At 39.1% G+C, this 14,238-nt stretch overlaps 2 protein-coding genes and 1 long non-coding RNA gene across 4 annotated transcripts in view; 1 reads left to right on the top strand and 2 right to left on the bottom strand.

Moving 5' to 3' along the window:
- Nucleotides 1–1,449: 1,449 nt before the first annotated feature.
- On the bottom strand, nt 1,450–3,547 carry LOC121812352. Its single transcript, XR_006053010.1, has 2 exons — nt 3,207–3,547; nt 1,450–1,710 (listed from the first exon to the last, which is right to left on the bottom strand). It is a non-coding gene; the product is annotated as an uncharacterized LOC121812352 (long non-coding RNA).
- Nucleotides 3,548–3,580: 33 nt separating this feature from the next.
- On the top strand, nt 3,581–8,235 carry LOC121812351 (adipocyte enhancer-binding protein 1-like). Of its 2 annotated transcripts, XM_042214315.1 has the most exons (10): nt 3,581–4,163; nt 4,306–4,429; nt 4,731–4,927; nt 5,637–5,810; nt 5,908–6,033; nt 6,124–6,370; nt 6,869–7,008; nt 7,221–7,320; nt 7,417–7,463; nt 7,565–8,235. In XM_042214315.1, the coding sequence occupies exons 1-10, from the start codon at nt 3,972–3,974 to the stop codon at nt 8,084–8,086; spliced, it is 1,869 nt and encodes a 622-aa protein (XP_042070249.1). In that variant the 5' UTR covers nt 3,581–3,971; the 3' UTR covers nt 8,087–8,235. The 2 variants fall into 2 exon arrangements, with proteins under 2 accessions (XP_042070249.1, XP_042070250.1); XM_042214316.1 differs by lacking the exon at nt 7,417–7,463 and having other exon boundaries at nt 7,518–8,235.
- A 2,206-nt stretch (nt 8,236–10,441) lies between these two features.
- The window catches only part of ddx56 (DEAD (Asp-Glu-Ala-Asp) box helicase 56), a 16,680-nt gene continuing 12,883 nt past the window's right edge, over nt 10,442–14,238 (bottom strand). Inside the window, exons 14-15 of the mRNA XM_042214312.1 lie at nt 12,202–12,302; nt 10,442–10,702 (exon numbers count right to left, since the gene is read on the bottom strand). Of these exons, the coding sequence (XP_042070246.1) occupies nt 10,619–10,702; nt 12,202–12,302 (185 nt within the window). The 3' untranslated portion in view covers nt 10,442–10,618. The remainder of the gene's footprint in view (nt 10,703–12,201; nt 12,303–14,238) is intronic.

Below are 14,238 nucleotides of genomic sequence, written 5' to 3'. Positions count from 1 at the left end.
ACAAGATGAGCTTCCCAACCACGCGAACCACGGTCGCCCTATTAACAAAATGTAAACATTGCTTGTTTCCATTCATCTTGTAAACTCTGTCTTTTGGCGGCGGCTTTTTTACTTCTGTACGGAAGCTAGTTTGACTCCAAGACCCGAGAATCTGTGGGTTTCTGTCATTTTCATGGGCATGTCCATTTCCCATTAACAAAAGTTGGAGCTTGCCAGTGTTGAGGGCAGCGGACTTTTTGCTTGTTTTTTTTTTTGTTTTTTTTTAATAAATAAACCTGTCTGTGATGGGAGACCAGAGTGCCAGACAAGCTACCCCTGACTTGGCTTTTACTGCTCCAAGATCAGTTACCATTACTACATACATATGCAAAAATAGATAGCTCTATTTCCTAAAATTAGCAAAATACTCTATGATATGAATAGGTTTTCTCTTATTAATCACCTTGAGCAACAGTTATGATGTAGAGGAGTAGAAAACATAGAAACCTTACTCTTACTGTTACTGAAGTCACCTGCAAGCTTCATTTGTAAGCTGCATTGTAAAAGGAATTGGTGAGAGAGATTTTGAGAGAAATTTGCCTCAAAAGTGTTACAAATGTGTATAACATGATTGATGACAAGCCTAGAGTAAGATTTGCAAATGTGTGTGGTGATTTGTGTGTAACTTTTGAGGTCTCACAATGCTCCAATCCACACACAAATACTAAACAAACTAATCATAAAACAGTTGCACAAACACATACAGCCAAACCTGAATACACAGTGATCATTTATACCCAAATTTCTTCCAAAAAGCTTCCTGTGCATACAGATGTCTCCCTAATGCAAATATTCAATTGCGTATCCTTTTTTTTTGGCAAATCGCTGAAACTCCTTCAGATTTAATAGTCGTCTGGCATGGACCTTGATCTTCAGTTTTACAGAATATTAATAGGATTCAATTCAGGGCTTTGTGCAGGCCAGTCATTTAATTTGGCTCATCTGGATGTAGTTCTACACCAAGGGTGATCGTTTTGGCAGGTGAAGCGACCACCCAGAAAATAGCTGGTTTACAAGTTACTTATAACCCTATGGAGTATTAGATTGACCCACTCAAGATCCTTACCCTCCATGAACTTTAGAGTTTAAATAAACCATACTTTTAACCTAAAAGCATTTTCAGATCAAAATTAACAACTACTAAGGACTTAGATTCTAGGTCTAAAAGGTTAGAAACTTCAGTTTTAGCCTCTGGGCTTCTGAGTCAAATACACAGAGAAAAGAGAGAAGTCACGAGACAGACCAAATTATTGCCAAGTAACAAAGTACTAGAATTTCACTCAGGGAAACTAAAGTTTTCTAAACTTTACCAACGTTCCTTTGTTTTAGGTGTCATTTTGCAAACATCAGCATGCTAATGCTCATCGAATTACACGTAAACAACTTAAGCCCCAAGAAGCACAACAGAGACACTGTTTGACAAAAAATGTATTCCAACATGTGTAATTATACAGAGCAAATGCACTGTGTATACAGTTAATTATTCAATGGATCAAATAAAACAGATATTGCTAATGAGATATAATAGACTGGTGTATGAGTGTAATAACATTTGCAACTCAAACGCATTCAGGTGTGTCCCAACGGCTATGACTGGCTCGCTTTGCCTTTTCTGTTTTTCCCTCCAGTGTACTGGAAACTCTTCAGTGGGTTCTTCCCCCGGATGTTCTTCTACCAAAACCAAAAGGGAACACATTAGCTCAGAACAAGGGGGTGATTTCATCAAACTAACTGGACATTTTTGTTTTAATATACATTTTATATTGTGAGCTTTGTAAAAGACATAAAATGGCATCTCACTAATATCAATTAGGGCTGCACGATTAATCGTTAGAAAATCGCGATCTCGATTCATACTTATGTGCGATCTCATTTCCAAATGACAACGATTTAAAAAAAAAAAAAAAAAAAAGACGACGACGATTGTACCGCATTTTGATCCGGGACGTAATCTGCATGAAAACAAGCGCTCACTCTTCCTGCTCAACAAATGACAAGGGCGGAGCCTTATACCACGTGATACAGAAGCTGTGCCGTGTGATGCTAAAATTAGCAGGGAAAAAACAACGGAGAGCACGTCAGGGATGACGAGAAAGTGACAGGAGAAAATCCGTCCCGGTCAACCACCCAAACATCAATAACGGGAACCTTATACAGCGCTTCCCTATACCGTCGAACTCCCGCAGGCACAAAGAAATTACGGAGGCTATTACTTATCACCTGACCAAAGATATGGCTCCCATCAACACTGTGCAAAACGAGGGATTTAGGAAAATGATCAACACCCTAGACAAACGCTACACAGTGCCGTCCCGCAACTATTTTTCTATTGTTGCACTACCTGCTCTATACACGCAGTGTCGAGCAACGGTGGAGACGGAATTTCAAGCAGTACAACATTTTGCGGCAACAACAAAACGTGAGACATTTGTTGTTTTTATGTTTATTTATTGTTTTTATGTTCAGTCTCAACTGTTACGAAGTTGATGTGCAGTTAATAAGTGCAATAAATATTTATACTGGAAAAGAAAATCGTGAGAGAATCGTGATCTCAATTCTAAGCCAAAAAATCGTGATTCTCATTTTATGCAAAATCGTGCAGCCCTAATATCAATATAAATAAAATTGATAAAACGTGTCATCTAAGAGTGATGCTCAAAACTAGTTCATACATTTATTACATCTAGGCTAGACTATTATAATTCATTATTATCAGATTGTGTCTTTTATCCTGCCAGCTGCAGTAGATGTCTGCCCCTCCCTGTTTCTGTTAGAGGTTTCTTCCTATTAAAAGGAAGCTCCTTCTTCCCAAAGTCACCAAGTGTTTGCACACAGGGGGTCGTTCAACTGTTGGGGTTTTCTTCTGTACTATCATAGGGTGTTTGCCTTACAATACAAAATGCCTTGAAGCAACTGTTCTCATTTGGTACATTATAAGTAAAAGTGAACTGAAATTTAGAAGTAAGAAAATAGTACAAACGCTCACAACTCAAATTGCCTGATTTTGTTTAACTAAAATCTAATAGATATACAGTTTGTTTTCAGACTGAAACAGAAAATACATGACAAAAAATATGACAAAAAGGTGAAACCTGGAACAGAATTCAAACTATTACACAGATCTGTGGCGTATCAAAGATCTGGTGTCCCTTCCAACCAAATCTCACCTTAAAACTGCTCTTGATGACTCCTCCTGGTCTCTGTATCTCTTTTCTCCGCCTTCTTCTGCTTGTCAGTGGATGTACCACGCCCTTCAGTGCCTCAGGAACTGCAGGAAAGTGAAATGAAAATGAAAACAAAATTGCATACTCAAATATACATCGATACATTGTAATTAGATCTTCCAGCGCACTGATGCATCCTTATAAAATAAATTAATCCATGAAACATACTTAGGAGTAGAAAGCCACCATGCTTGCCCTTAGGGCTGCTCGATTATGGCAAAAATGATAATCACGATTATTTTCACTGAAATTGAGATCTCGATTATTTGACGATATTTATTTAACGGATCTGTCACTGGGACGTCTCAGCCTCTCTTTTATACATTCACACACAACTCCTGCATTGCTACAGTTATAACAGCTTCCTGTCTCAACCCCCGCTGTTGCTGGGCAGGGAGCGACTTCTACTATCTTTCTTTAACACCTGGCGCCGGCCTCCCTGGGAATTTTTATACAGTCAGCAGATAACATAGTTAAGCAGGCTACACCAGGTCATATTGACCCATACGTCCTTCACCTAAGAAAAAAAGGCTATCCAAAATTCTACAGTGAATTTCTAACCCAATAAAACGTAATGTGAGAATAAACTAGAAATGATCTAAAACAGTGTTTTAATTCCCAACGATTACTTGTGCCAGCACTAGACCTGTTAAACATTTTTGTTTATAAGCATATTAGGTACCCTTAAATAAATTAAATAAATTATAAATGCATAACAAATACTTAAAGTGGAGTAGTGTACTTGAAACTGAAATTAAAAACTTCTGCTTAGTAAAATATCTCCTTCCCACTCTGCTAATCTCTTTGCCAACTTTTTCAGGAAGCCACCACAGTGAGAATGAGGTCAACCCATCCGATGACCTGGACTTCAGACACCACAACTACAAGGAGATGAGACAGGTCTGTTTCTCACTTGGGACACTATCAGTCTACTCCACAATGCAACATTTCAACCTTGCCTCTCTAGCAGTATGCCAAAACCTACAAAAGCAATAATGTTGCAGCAACCATCCATAAATGTGTTTTTCCTTCACTCTTCTAGATGATGAAGGTAATAAATGAGGAATGTCCCAACATCACCAGGATCTACAACATTGGAAAAAGCTCCCAGGGCCTAAAAATGTATGCCATGGAAATCTCCGATAACCCCGGGGAGCATGAGCCTGGTAGAGAGATCTATAATATTTTTACTTAAGTGTAATTCTCTCAGCTGAAGCTCATCTTAGAATTGCATAATTTACACAGATTATGGTTCACCGTGAGACACAGTGTCATTACACTTTTTGCTGGCAAAGTAACATTTTGTTTTTTTGACTTGTAGACATTGCATGATGTCTGTCATTTAGTGTACATGTATAACGATTTGCATCTTTACAGAGCAATGTAAATAGGTTTTACCACATTCAAGTGGCTCTTAGTCCAGAAAATAAATTGTTAGTTGCGTTAATATGTTGTCTTTTTGTTTAGGTGAACCAGAATTTCGTTACACAGCTGGCCTCCATGGTAACGAGGCACTTGGACGAGAGCTCCTCCTGCTGCTTATGCAGTTTCTATGTAAAGAATACAATGATGACAACCCAAGAGTGCGTCGCCTGGTGGATGGTGTTAGAATACACTTGGTGCCCTCACTGAACCCGGATGCTTACGAGCTGGCCTACGAGATGGTACAATCAAAGGCTTCAAACTTTGTTTAGTGGCACATACCGCAAACAATATGGAGAAAAGTGAAGCAATTGTAGAAGTGCCTTAAACCTACAAACTTTAATGTTCAACAAGGTTGTAAAAAAGGTCGAGCAGTCTGTGGGGAACAACCCTCGGTTCCATCAACTCATAGCTTATAGATACCATTTTTAGTGCAGAAGGACAATAAAATAGGTAACATTGTAAGTCAGGCCTTACTTCTTACTGACAAGTCACTACCATATGAATATCTAATATCTGCCAGTTTCATTGCTGAAAACATGCTAAAGGCTTAAAAATCCTAAGCTCAAGGTTTCATCGACAAGATTTCCCAAACCAGTACGATACATCACGATGCCTGTGTCCGCCTTTCAAAGTAACAGTGGCTGTAAACATCTTTTTGTTTACAGAGCCATAATCGGTATGAAATTTTTGATCCAAATTTAGTATCTCATACCAGAATTTCTAATTTCTTAAATTAGTTACATTAGTTTAGAATACAGTTTTTAATGTTTTTTTTAATTAAGGTGTTTTCTACAAATCTTGCATTTATAAAAGGAATTTTGTTGCTTCGTCTCATGTCTGAGCCTACTTGTCTTCACCACAACTGACAGATTTTTCAAAACACTGTAGAAAAATTATTCAGAGATCCCAGAGAGCATGAATGACCTAACACCATCCTCACTCCTGCAGGGATCAGAGATGGGAAACTGGGCCCTGGGCCACTGGACTGAAGAAGGTTATGACATCTTCCAGAATTTCCCAGATCTAAACAGCATCTTGTGGGGAGCTGAAGACAGAGGCTGGGTGCCTCGTATAGTGCCTAATCATCACATCCCCCTTCCAGAAAACTTTTTGAATGGCTCTGTGAGTTTGTTTACCGTCCTTTGGGATAGTGTGTGTGTGTGTGTGTGTGTGTATTTTAATTTACTACAAATTTATTAGCAATCTTTATCTCTTTTAGCTTGCAGTTGAGACAAAAGCTGTAATTTCCTGGATGGAGCGCAACCCTTTTGTTCTGGGAGCTAATTTGCAAGGAGGCGAAAAACTGGTCACATATCCTTTTGACATGCAGCGCCCACCAATTTCTGTATGGCTCTTTTACTAAGAACACCTAACAAAAGCACTCTTTGGCAGCTGTACACTTGTATAATAACTCTATGCTGTCTTAATGTTTAAGCTAACTGACAACCGTCGTTGGAGAAATAATGCAGAAATGAACGAGGACACCTGGGCTCGCATTCAGCGCCAGAATGAGGGTGCTCTGAGGGAGACTCCAGACGACGCCATGTTTCGGTGGTTGGCAATGTCATATGCCCACAGCCATCTAACCATGACAGAGACCTACCGAGGTTCCTGCCATGGAGATGATATCACTGGAGGACAGGGGATCACTAACAGAGCCACCTGGAAGCCAGTGGTGGGAAGTAAGTGTTAACATGACACAGCAAAAAGGTCGTAAATGAAAAATATTTCAGTCAAGACCATTAAGGGGTCTTTCTGTCTCAAATCATCACCTTAGAACATCTCCTGATCGACCATCTCCTGTTTGCATGAAAAGTTTATGGTCCAAAGTTTGACCATTTATAATTTTACAATATTGCTGGAAAATGTACATTTTTTATGTGTCTTTCCTAATTTCTTACCATCATTGTGATGGTAAGAAAAACCAGTGAAAATGCCATGTCAAATGTCTTTATTAATATGACAATCATTATAAATGTTTAGGGTTGTTTATTAAATTTTTTATGCAAATCAGAAACAGTCGACCAGAATTCTATCACAAGATTTATCCTTAAATATCAAGGTTATCAAAAGGCTATTTTTCTGTTTCTCCAAAAATGGACAAATAAAATCATCTAAATAGCCAGATGATATTACAACTGAAGGAGAATATTTCCTCTAAAACACAATCTCCTCCACAGGTATGAATGACTTCAGCTACCTGCACACAAACTGCTTCGAGCTCTCCATCTTCTTGGGCTGTGATAAGTTTCCCCATGAGAGTGAATTGCCTCTTGAGTGGGAGAACAACCGTGAGGCTTTGTTGTCCTTTATTGAACAAGTGAGAATTTTATTTCATTATATTTAGTTAAAAATTAATTTTCATGTCAGTTGCTTATCTGCTTTAGTGCTAGCTGAACGCAAGCTTTTGTCACGAAAAGTCTTGTACATAGCAGCTTTGATATGTCATTGAAAAACATGGAAATTAATGTCTGCAGTTTTCTACATGTGAAATTTCCTTAAGATTCACTGGGATGTACTTTTCTTGTGCAGGTACATCGCGGGATAAAGGGTATTGTGAGGGATATAGAAGGAAATCCACTTCCCAACGCGACAATATCTGTTGAGGGGATACGGCATGATGTTAAAACTGGTAAACTAATTTATATAGTGTTTCAGATCATGAAGATCCAGTCATTCGTTTACAGCATTTTTTAACATGACCTTTTTTAATGTAACCATTGTATAGCTGTGGGCGGGGATTACTGGCGACTGCTAAATCCTGGGGAGTACAAGGTAACAGCGCTCTGTGGGGGTGGGCGGGGAGGGCCGGTTTCGGGGGCGTGGGGGCTGTGGGCGGGGATTACTGGCGACTGCTAAATCCTGGGGAGTACAAGGTAACAGCCAAAGCTGATGGCTACACCCCTCAGACACGGCTCTGCATGGTGGGCTATGACTCCGGAGCAACACCCTGCAGTTTCACCTTAACCAAATCCAACTGGGATCGCATCAAGAAAATCATGGCACTCCACGGCAAAAGACCCATTCGACTCATCACCAAAGCGAATGTAGTGAAAACAACTGCAGCCAGCACTGTGGCAGCCCCCAGCATTGATACAGAGCTGGAAAATCCTGCCAACACTCACGACATTGCGCGACGTAGACGGCTGCGGCTGATGCGTATACGGAGGCTGCGTTTGCAGAGGTTACAAGCCAGCCTTAGAACCACCCCTGCGACTACAATGACAACAACCACCACCACAGCATCCACTACTCTACCACCTGAAACCAAGAGAACAACCTCATGGTATGACTCTTGGTTTCCTGTGGATGAATGGTCCACTGAAAACCCATTCGATAGTGTTGTCTTTGACTCAGTGCCCACACAGGACTATCCTTTTGAATACACTATAGACTGATTACTGCACATACAAACCCAGATCTATCTTATAGAAAGTCCTTACTAACCAAATCTGCTGCAAGATCACAGCTTTAAAACAAAACAAAACAAAAAAAAAAAAAACCCCACAAAAAACATCTTTAATGATTTAGCTTGGACAAAATAAGACTTGTTGGCAGCATTGTGTATTGAGGGTTACATTCTTGGGAACAAATATTTCTTGGAGAGAGATAAAGAAGAAATGGAAGTCTCTGCTGAGCAAAGACTACACAGCACATGTTTAATTGGCTCTATGTTAAATTAAACATACAGTATGTTCAATAAGACAGGATTAGGTCTGTCTTCATTTTTTTTTTTTTAATGGCTTCATAGAATCATTTCTGGCTTCAATTAAACTGATTTATTGTACTGCTGAATGCATTGCATTAAAATGACGTTATTTTCTAAATTACTATAGTCGATGTATTTATTTATAGTTCAAAGAAGGTCCGTAACAGTTCACTCATGGGGAAATGTGCCACAGATGTAGATTGTAGATGTAGTTATTTATGTAATAATAATGGATTGCATTTTATATAGTGCTTTTCTAGACACTCAAAGCACTTTACAATTATTCATTCACTCTTCTTCTATTATCTTCCTTTTATTCTCTGTTACACCTTGGCATACCCTTGGTTTTTAAGTGTGCTTTATAAATAAAGTTTATATTATTATTATTATTATTATTATTATTATTTATCACTTTCACATTCACACACTGGCAAACCATAGTTGTAGCCACAGCTGCCCTGGGGCAGACTGACAGAAGCGAGGCTGCCATATCACACCATCGGCCCCTCTGGTCAACACCAGTAGGCGGTAGGGTGAAGTGTCTTGCCCAAGGACACAATGACCAAGACAGACCGATCAAACCGGCAACTTTCCGGTTACAAGATGAGCTTCCCAACCACGCGAACCACGGTCGCCCTATTAACAAAATGTAAACATTGCTTGTTTCCATTCATCTTGTAAACTCTGTCTTTTGGCGGCGGCTTTTTTACTTCTGTACGGAAGCTAGTTTGACTCCAAGACCCGAGAATCTGTGGGTTTCTGTCATTTTCATGGGCATGTCCATTTCCCATTAACAAAAGTTGGAGCTTGCCAGTGTTGAGGGCAGCGGACTTTTTGCTTGTTTTTTTTTTTGTTTTTTTTTAATAAATAAACCTGTCTGTGATGGGAGACCAGAGTGCCAGACAAGCTACCCCTGACTTGGCTTTTACTGCTCCAAGATCAGTTACCATTACTACATACATATGCAAAAATAGATAGCTCTATTTCCTAAAATTAGCAAAATACTCTATGATATGAATAGGTTTTCTCTTATTAATTACCTTGAGCAACAGTTATGATGTAGAGGAGTAGAAAACATAGAAACCTTACTCTTACTGTTACTGAAGTCACCTGCAATCATTTGTAAGCTGCATTGTAAAAGGAATTGGTGAGAGAGATTTTGAGAGAAATTTGCCTCAAAAGTGTTACAAATGTGTATAACATGATTGATGACAAGCCTAGAGTAAGATTTGCAAATGTGTGTGGTGATTTGTGTGTAACTTTTGAGGTCTCACAATGCTCCAATCCACACACAAATACTAAACAAACTAATCATAAAACAGTTGCACAAACACATACAGCCAAACCTGAATACACAGTGATCATTTATACCCAAATTTCTTCCAAAAAGCTTCCTGTGCATACAGATGTCTCCCTAATGCAAATATTCAATTGCGTATCCTTTTTTTTTGGCAAATCGCTGAAACTCCTTCAGATTTAATAGTCGTCTGGCATGGACCTTGATCTTCAGTTTTACAGAATATTAATAGGATTCAATTCAGGGCTTTGTGCAGGCCAGTCATTTAATTTGGCTCATCTGGATGTAGTTCTACACCAAGGGTGATCGTTTTGGCAGGTGAAGCGACCACCCAGAAAATAGCTGGTTTACAAGTTACTTATAACCCTATGGAGTATTAGATTGACCCACTCAAGATCCTTACCCTCCATGAACTTTAGAGTTTAAATAAACCATACTTTTAACCTAAAAGCATTTTCAGATCAAAATTAACAACTACTAAGGACTTAGATTCTAGGTCTAAAAGGTTAGAAACTTCAGTTTTAGCCTCTGGGCTTCTGACTCAAATACACAGAGAAAAGAGAGAAGTCACGAGACAGACCAAATTATTGCCAAGTAACAAAGTACTAGAATTTCACTCAGGGAAACTAAAGTTTTCTAAACTTTACCAACGTTCCTTTGTTTTAGGTGTCATTTTGCAAACATCAGCATGCTAATGCTCATCGAATTACACGTAAACAACTTAAGCCCCAAGAAGCACAACAGAGACATTGTTTGACAAAAAATGTATTCCAACATGTGTAATTATACAGAGCAAATGCACTGTGTATACAGTTAATTATTCAATGGATCAAATAAAACAGATATTGCTAATGAGATATAATAGACTGGTGTATGAGTGTAATAACATTTGCAACTCAAACGCATTCAGGTGTGTTCCAACGGCTATGACTGGCTCGCTTTGCCTTTTCTGTTTTTCCCTCCAGTGTACTGGAAACTCTTCAGTGGGTTCTTCCCCCGGATGTTCTTCTACCAAAACCAAAAGGGAACACATTAGCTCAGAACAAGGGGGTGATTTCATCAAACTAACTGGACATTTTTGTTTTAATATACATTTTATATTGTGAGCTTTGTAAAAGACATAAAATGGCATCTCACTAATATCAATTAGGGCTGCACGATTAATCGTTAGAAAATCGCGATCTCGATTCATACTTATGTGCGATCTCATTTCCAAATGACAACGATTTTAAAAAAAAAAAAAAAAAAAAGACGACGACGATTGTACCGCATTTTGATCCGGGACGTAATCTGCATGAAAACAAGCGCTCACTCTTCCTGCTCAACAAATGACAAGGGCGGAGCCTTATACCACGTGATACAGAAGCTGTGCCGTGTGATGCTAAAATTAGCAGGGAAAAAACAACGGAGAGCACGTCAGGGATGACGAGAAAGTGACAGGAGAAAATCCGTCCCGGTCAACCACCCAAACATCAATAACGGGAACCTTATACAGCGCTTCCCTATACCCGTCGAACTCCCGCAGGCACAAAGAAATTACGGAGGCTATCACTTATCACCTGACCAAAGATATGGCTCCATCAACACTGTGCAAAACGAGGGATTTAGGAAAATGATCAACACCCTAGACAAACGCTACACAGTGCCGTCCCGCAACTATTTTTCTATTGTTGCACTACCTGCTCTATACACGCAGTGTTGAGCAACGGTGGAGACGGAATTTCAAGCAGTACAACATTTTGCGGCAACAACAAAACGTGAGACATTTGTTGTTTTTATGTTTATTTATTGTTTTTATGTTCAGTCTCAACTGTTACGAAGTTGATGTGCAGTTAATAAGTGCAATAAATATTTATACTGGAAAAGAAAATCGTTAGAGAATCGTGATCTCAATTCTAAGCCAAAAAATCGTGATTCTCATTTTATGCAAAATCGTGCAGCCCTAATATCAATATAAATAAAATTGATAAAACGTGTCATCTAAGAGTGATGCTCAAAACTAGTTCATACATTTATTACATCTAGGCTAGACTATTATATAATTCATTATTATCAGATTGTGTCTTTTATCCTGCCAGCTGCAGTAGATGTCTGCCCCTCCCTGTTTCTGTTAGAGGTTTCTTCCTATTAAAAGGAAGCTCCTTCTTCCCAATGTCACCAAGTGTTTGCACACAGGGGGTCGTTCAACTGTTGGGGTTTTCTTCTGTACTATCATAGGGTGTTTGCCTTACAATACAAAATGCCTTGAAGCAACTGTTCTCATTTGGTACATTATAAGTAAAAGTGAACTGAAATTTAGAAGTAAGAAAATAGTACAAACGCTCACAACTCAAATTGCCTGATTTTGTTTAACTAAAATCTAATAGATATACAGTTTGTTTTCAGACTGAAACAGAAAATACATGACAAAAAATATGACAAAAAGGTGAAACCTGGAACAGAATTCAAACTATTACACAAATCTGTGGCGTATCAAAGATCTGGTGTCCCTTCCAACCAAATCTCACCTTAAAACTGCTCTTGATGACTCCTCCTGGTCTCTGTATCTCTTTTCTCCGCCTTCTTCTGCTTGTCAGTGGATGTACCACGCCCTTCAGTGCCTCAGGAACTGCAGGAAAGTGAAATGAAAATGAAAACAAAATTGCATACTCAAATATACATCGATACATTGTAATTAGATCTTCCAGCGCACTGATGCATCCTTATAAAATAAATTAATCCATGAAACACTTAATAAAAAGAAATGTATTAATCTTAGGGCTGCTCGATTATGGCAAAAATGATAATCACGATTATTTTCACTGAAATTGAGATCTCGATTATTTGACGATATTTATTTAACCCTTTAAGACCTACTATAGAACCAAGTCCGCCAGAGCTTATATTATTTTTTTACATGTTGTAGTGCCATTTGTGGGAGCATTTCAAGTTGCTATACAACTGTTATAGCCCATATTTTAATAATATGTATGCATTAAGTCCATAGTAACTACATTAATTGCAAAAAAGTGCAATAAACTACAAAAAAATTGAAAATCGTTTTTTTTTTTTACATATATTTCTACTTGGAGAAATTTAAGAGGTTTATCCCTCAAAACTTTAAATACAAAAAAGTTGCAAAAAATAGTTTACAACAACAGGAAATTTATTTACACCAATTTTTATATACTGCAGGAAAAACGAAAAACAATCCTATGATGCAAATTTGCAAAGAAAACAGCATGTGCATCAAAATAAACTATTTCCAGCAGTGCAATTCGAGTTCTAAGCATCCCAGAAACTATTCAGAAAAGTCAAACATGACCAGTATAGGCTTTTAAGGCCTACAAGTAAAAAACTAAATTTTCCGCGAAAATGACGTCACTTCCGGTTTCGGCCAGGAAATGGCAGACATGCGATAGTTCGCGCTGACGTCTGTTTCACTGTGGGAAGTGTTAGGAACAGCTGATCGGATCAGCAAAGCGTGTTTCTGGAATATTATGTTTTTGTTCCTGCAAGCGCTTTTTATGCAATTTTTGCAAAGCTATATGTGGAAGGAAACCGTGACCTAGGACAAGCTGATGGCATAAGATGTAAGTACAACTCCTCCGGTTTCATATGCAAAACAAATTATTGCGCTAGCTTACACGGTTCAGGTTCTACAGGGATTTAAAAATAGTTACACAAAACGGAGCGTGCTGCTCTGACCGGCTTTAAAGGGTTAACAATGACTTTAAAAAATAATATAAAATAGTGTGCAACACCACTGAAGTTTTTTTTAACCTCTCTTTTCAACCAACGGCAGTCACTCTCCTCTCCAAATAACTTCTGCTTAGCTTTCCGAGCTTCCCTCGGGTCCTCTTAATCAGCGGTCTCCAACCTTTTTTGCGCCACGGACCGGTTTATGCCCGACAATATTTTCACGGACCGGTGTTCCAGATCTACTGGCGTTTAGATCAACTGGCGTTGGTCGAACAGATGTGTGGCAGTCTTGCGTTTCAGGAGCTGCTACCGACAAACCAGCAAAAAAACGCCAAATGTGTCATCTGTGACACTTGTGAGGTTATCTCAAACACACTCCGTCAGTCTTGATGCTGTTGAACAACAAAATGTTTAAAAATGTGGCGAGTTTACCTGGTGATATCCTCATGCGCGACACGAGGTACAAATGTGTTGTGCATGAAACGAATTCAAACGTGGTGCAGATGTGTGTCACAGGTTGATCTGGCTGTAGGCTGTGGCACTTGGCCAGAGGTGGCGCTGGTTGACTCGACTCCATGTTAGTGCACAAAGTAAACTGCTCGCTTTAGTTGTGAAGCAAAAACGCTGAATTCGGAGAAATAAACCGTGCGAGGGGAACGATAACGACGACAAGAGTCTCCCGATCGTTTACTCTTGCTGTCCTGTGAACAACATCGGCGTGGTGTTACTTGTTTGCTGTTTTCGCGATCGCGTCGCGCATGAGGATATCACCAGGTAAACTCGCCACATTTTTAAACATTTTGTTGTTCAACAGCATCAAGACTGACGGAGTGTGTTTGAGATAACCTCACAAGTGTCACAGA

This window comes from Haplochromis burtoni, unplaced genomic scaffold (assembly GCF_018398535.1).
Source record: "Haplochromis burtoni strain Fernald_Lab_line unplaced genomic scaffold, NCSU_Asbu1 Contig_548, whole genome shotgun sequence".
Lineage (NCBI taxonomy): Eukaryota > Metazoa > Chordata > Actinopteri > Cichliformes > Cichlidae > Haplochromis > Haplochromis burtoni.
Note: the sequence above shows the minus strand (reverse complement) of the source record. Positions and strands in the feature narration are given on the sequence as shown.

Bases quoted from the DNA above. Each gene is read 5' to 3' on its own strand.
- LOC121812351 (XM_042214316.1), top strand. From the start codon at position 3,972: ATGCATAACAAATACTTAAAGTGGAGTAGTGTACTTGAAACTGAAATT. The intron at 4,164-4,305 runs GTCTGTTTCTCA...TCACTCTTCTAG, and splicing joins ACTACAAGGAGATGAGACAG to ATGATGAAGGTAATAAATGA. The intron at 4,430-4,730 runs GTAGAGAGATCT...CTTTTTGTTTAG, and splicing joins CCCCGGGGAGCATGAGCCTG to GTGAACCAGAATTTCGTTAC.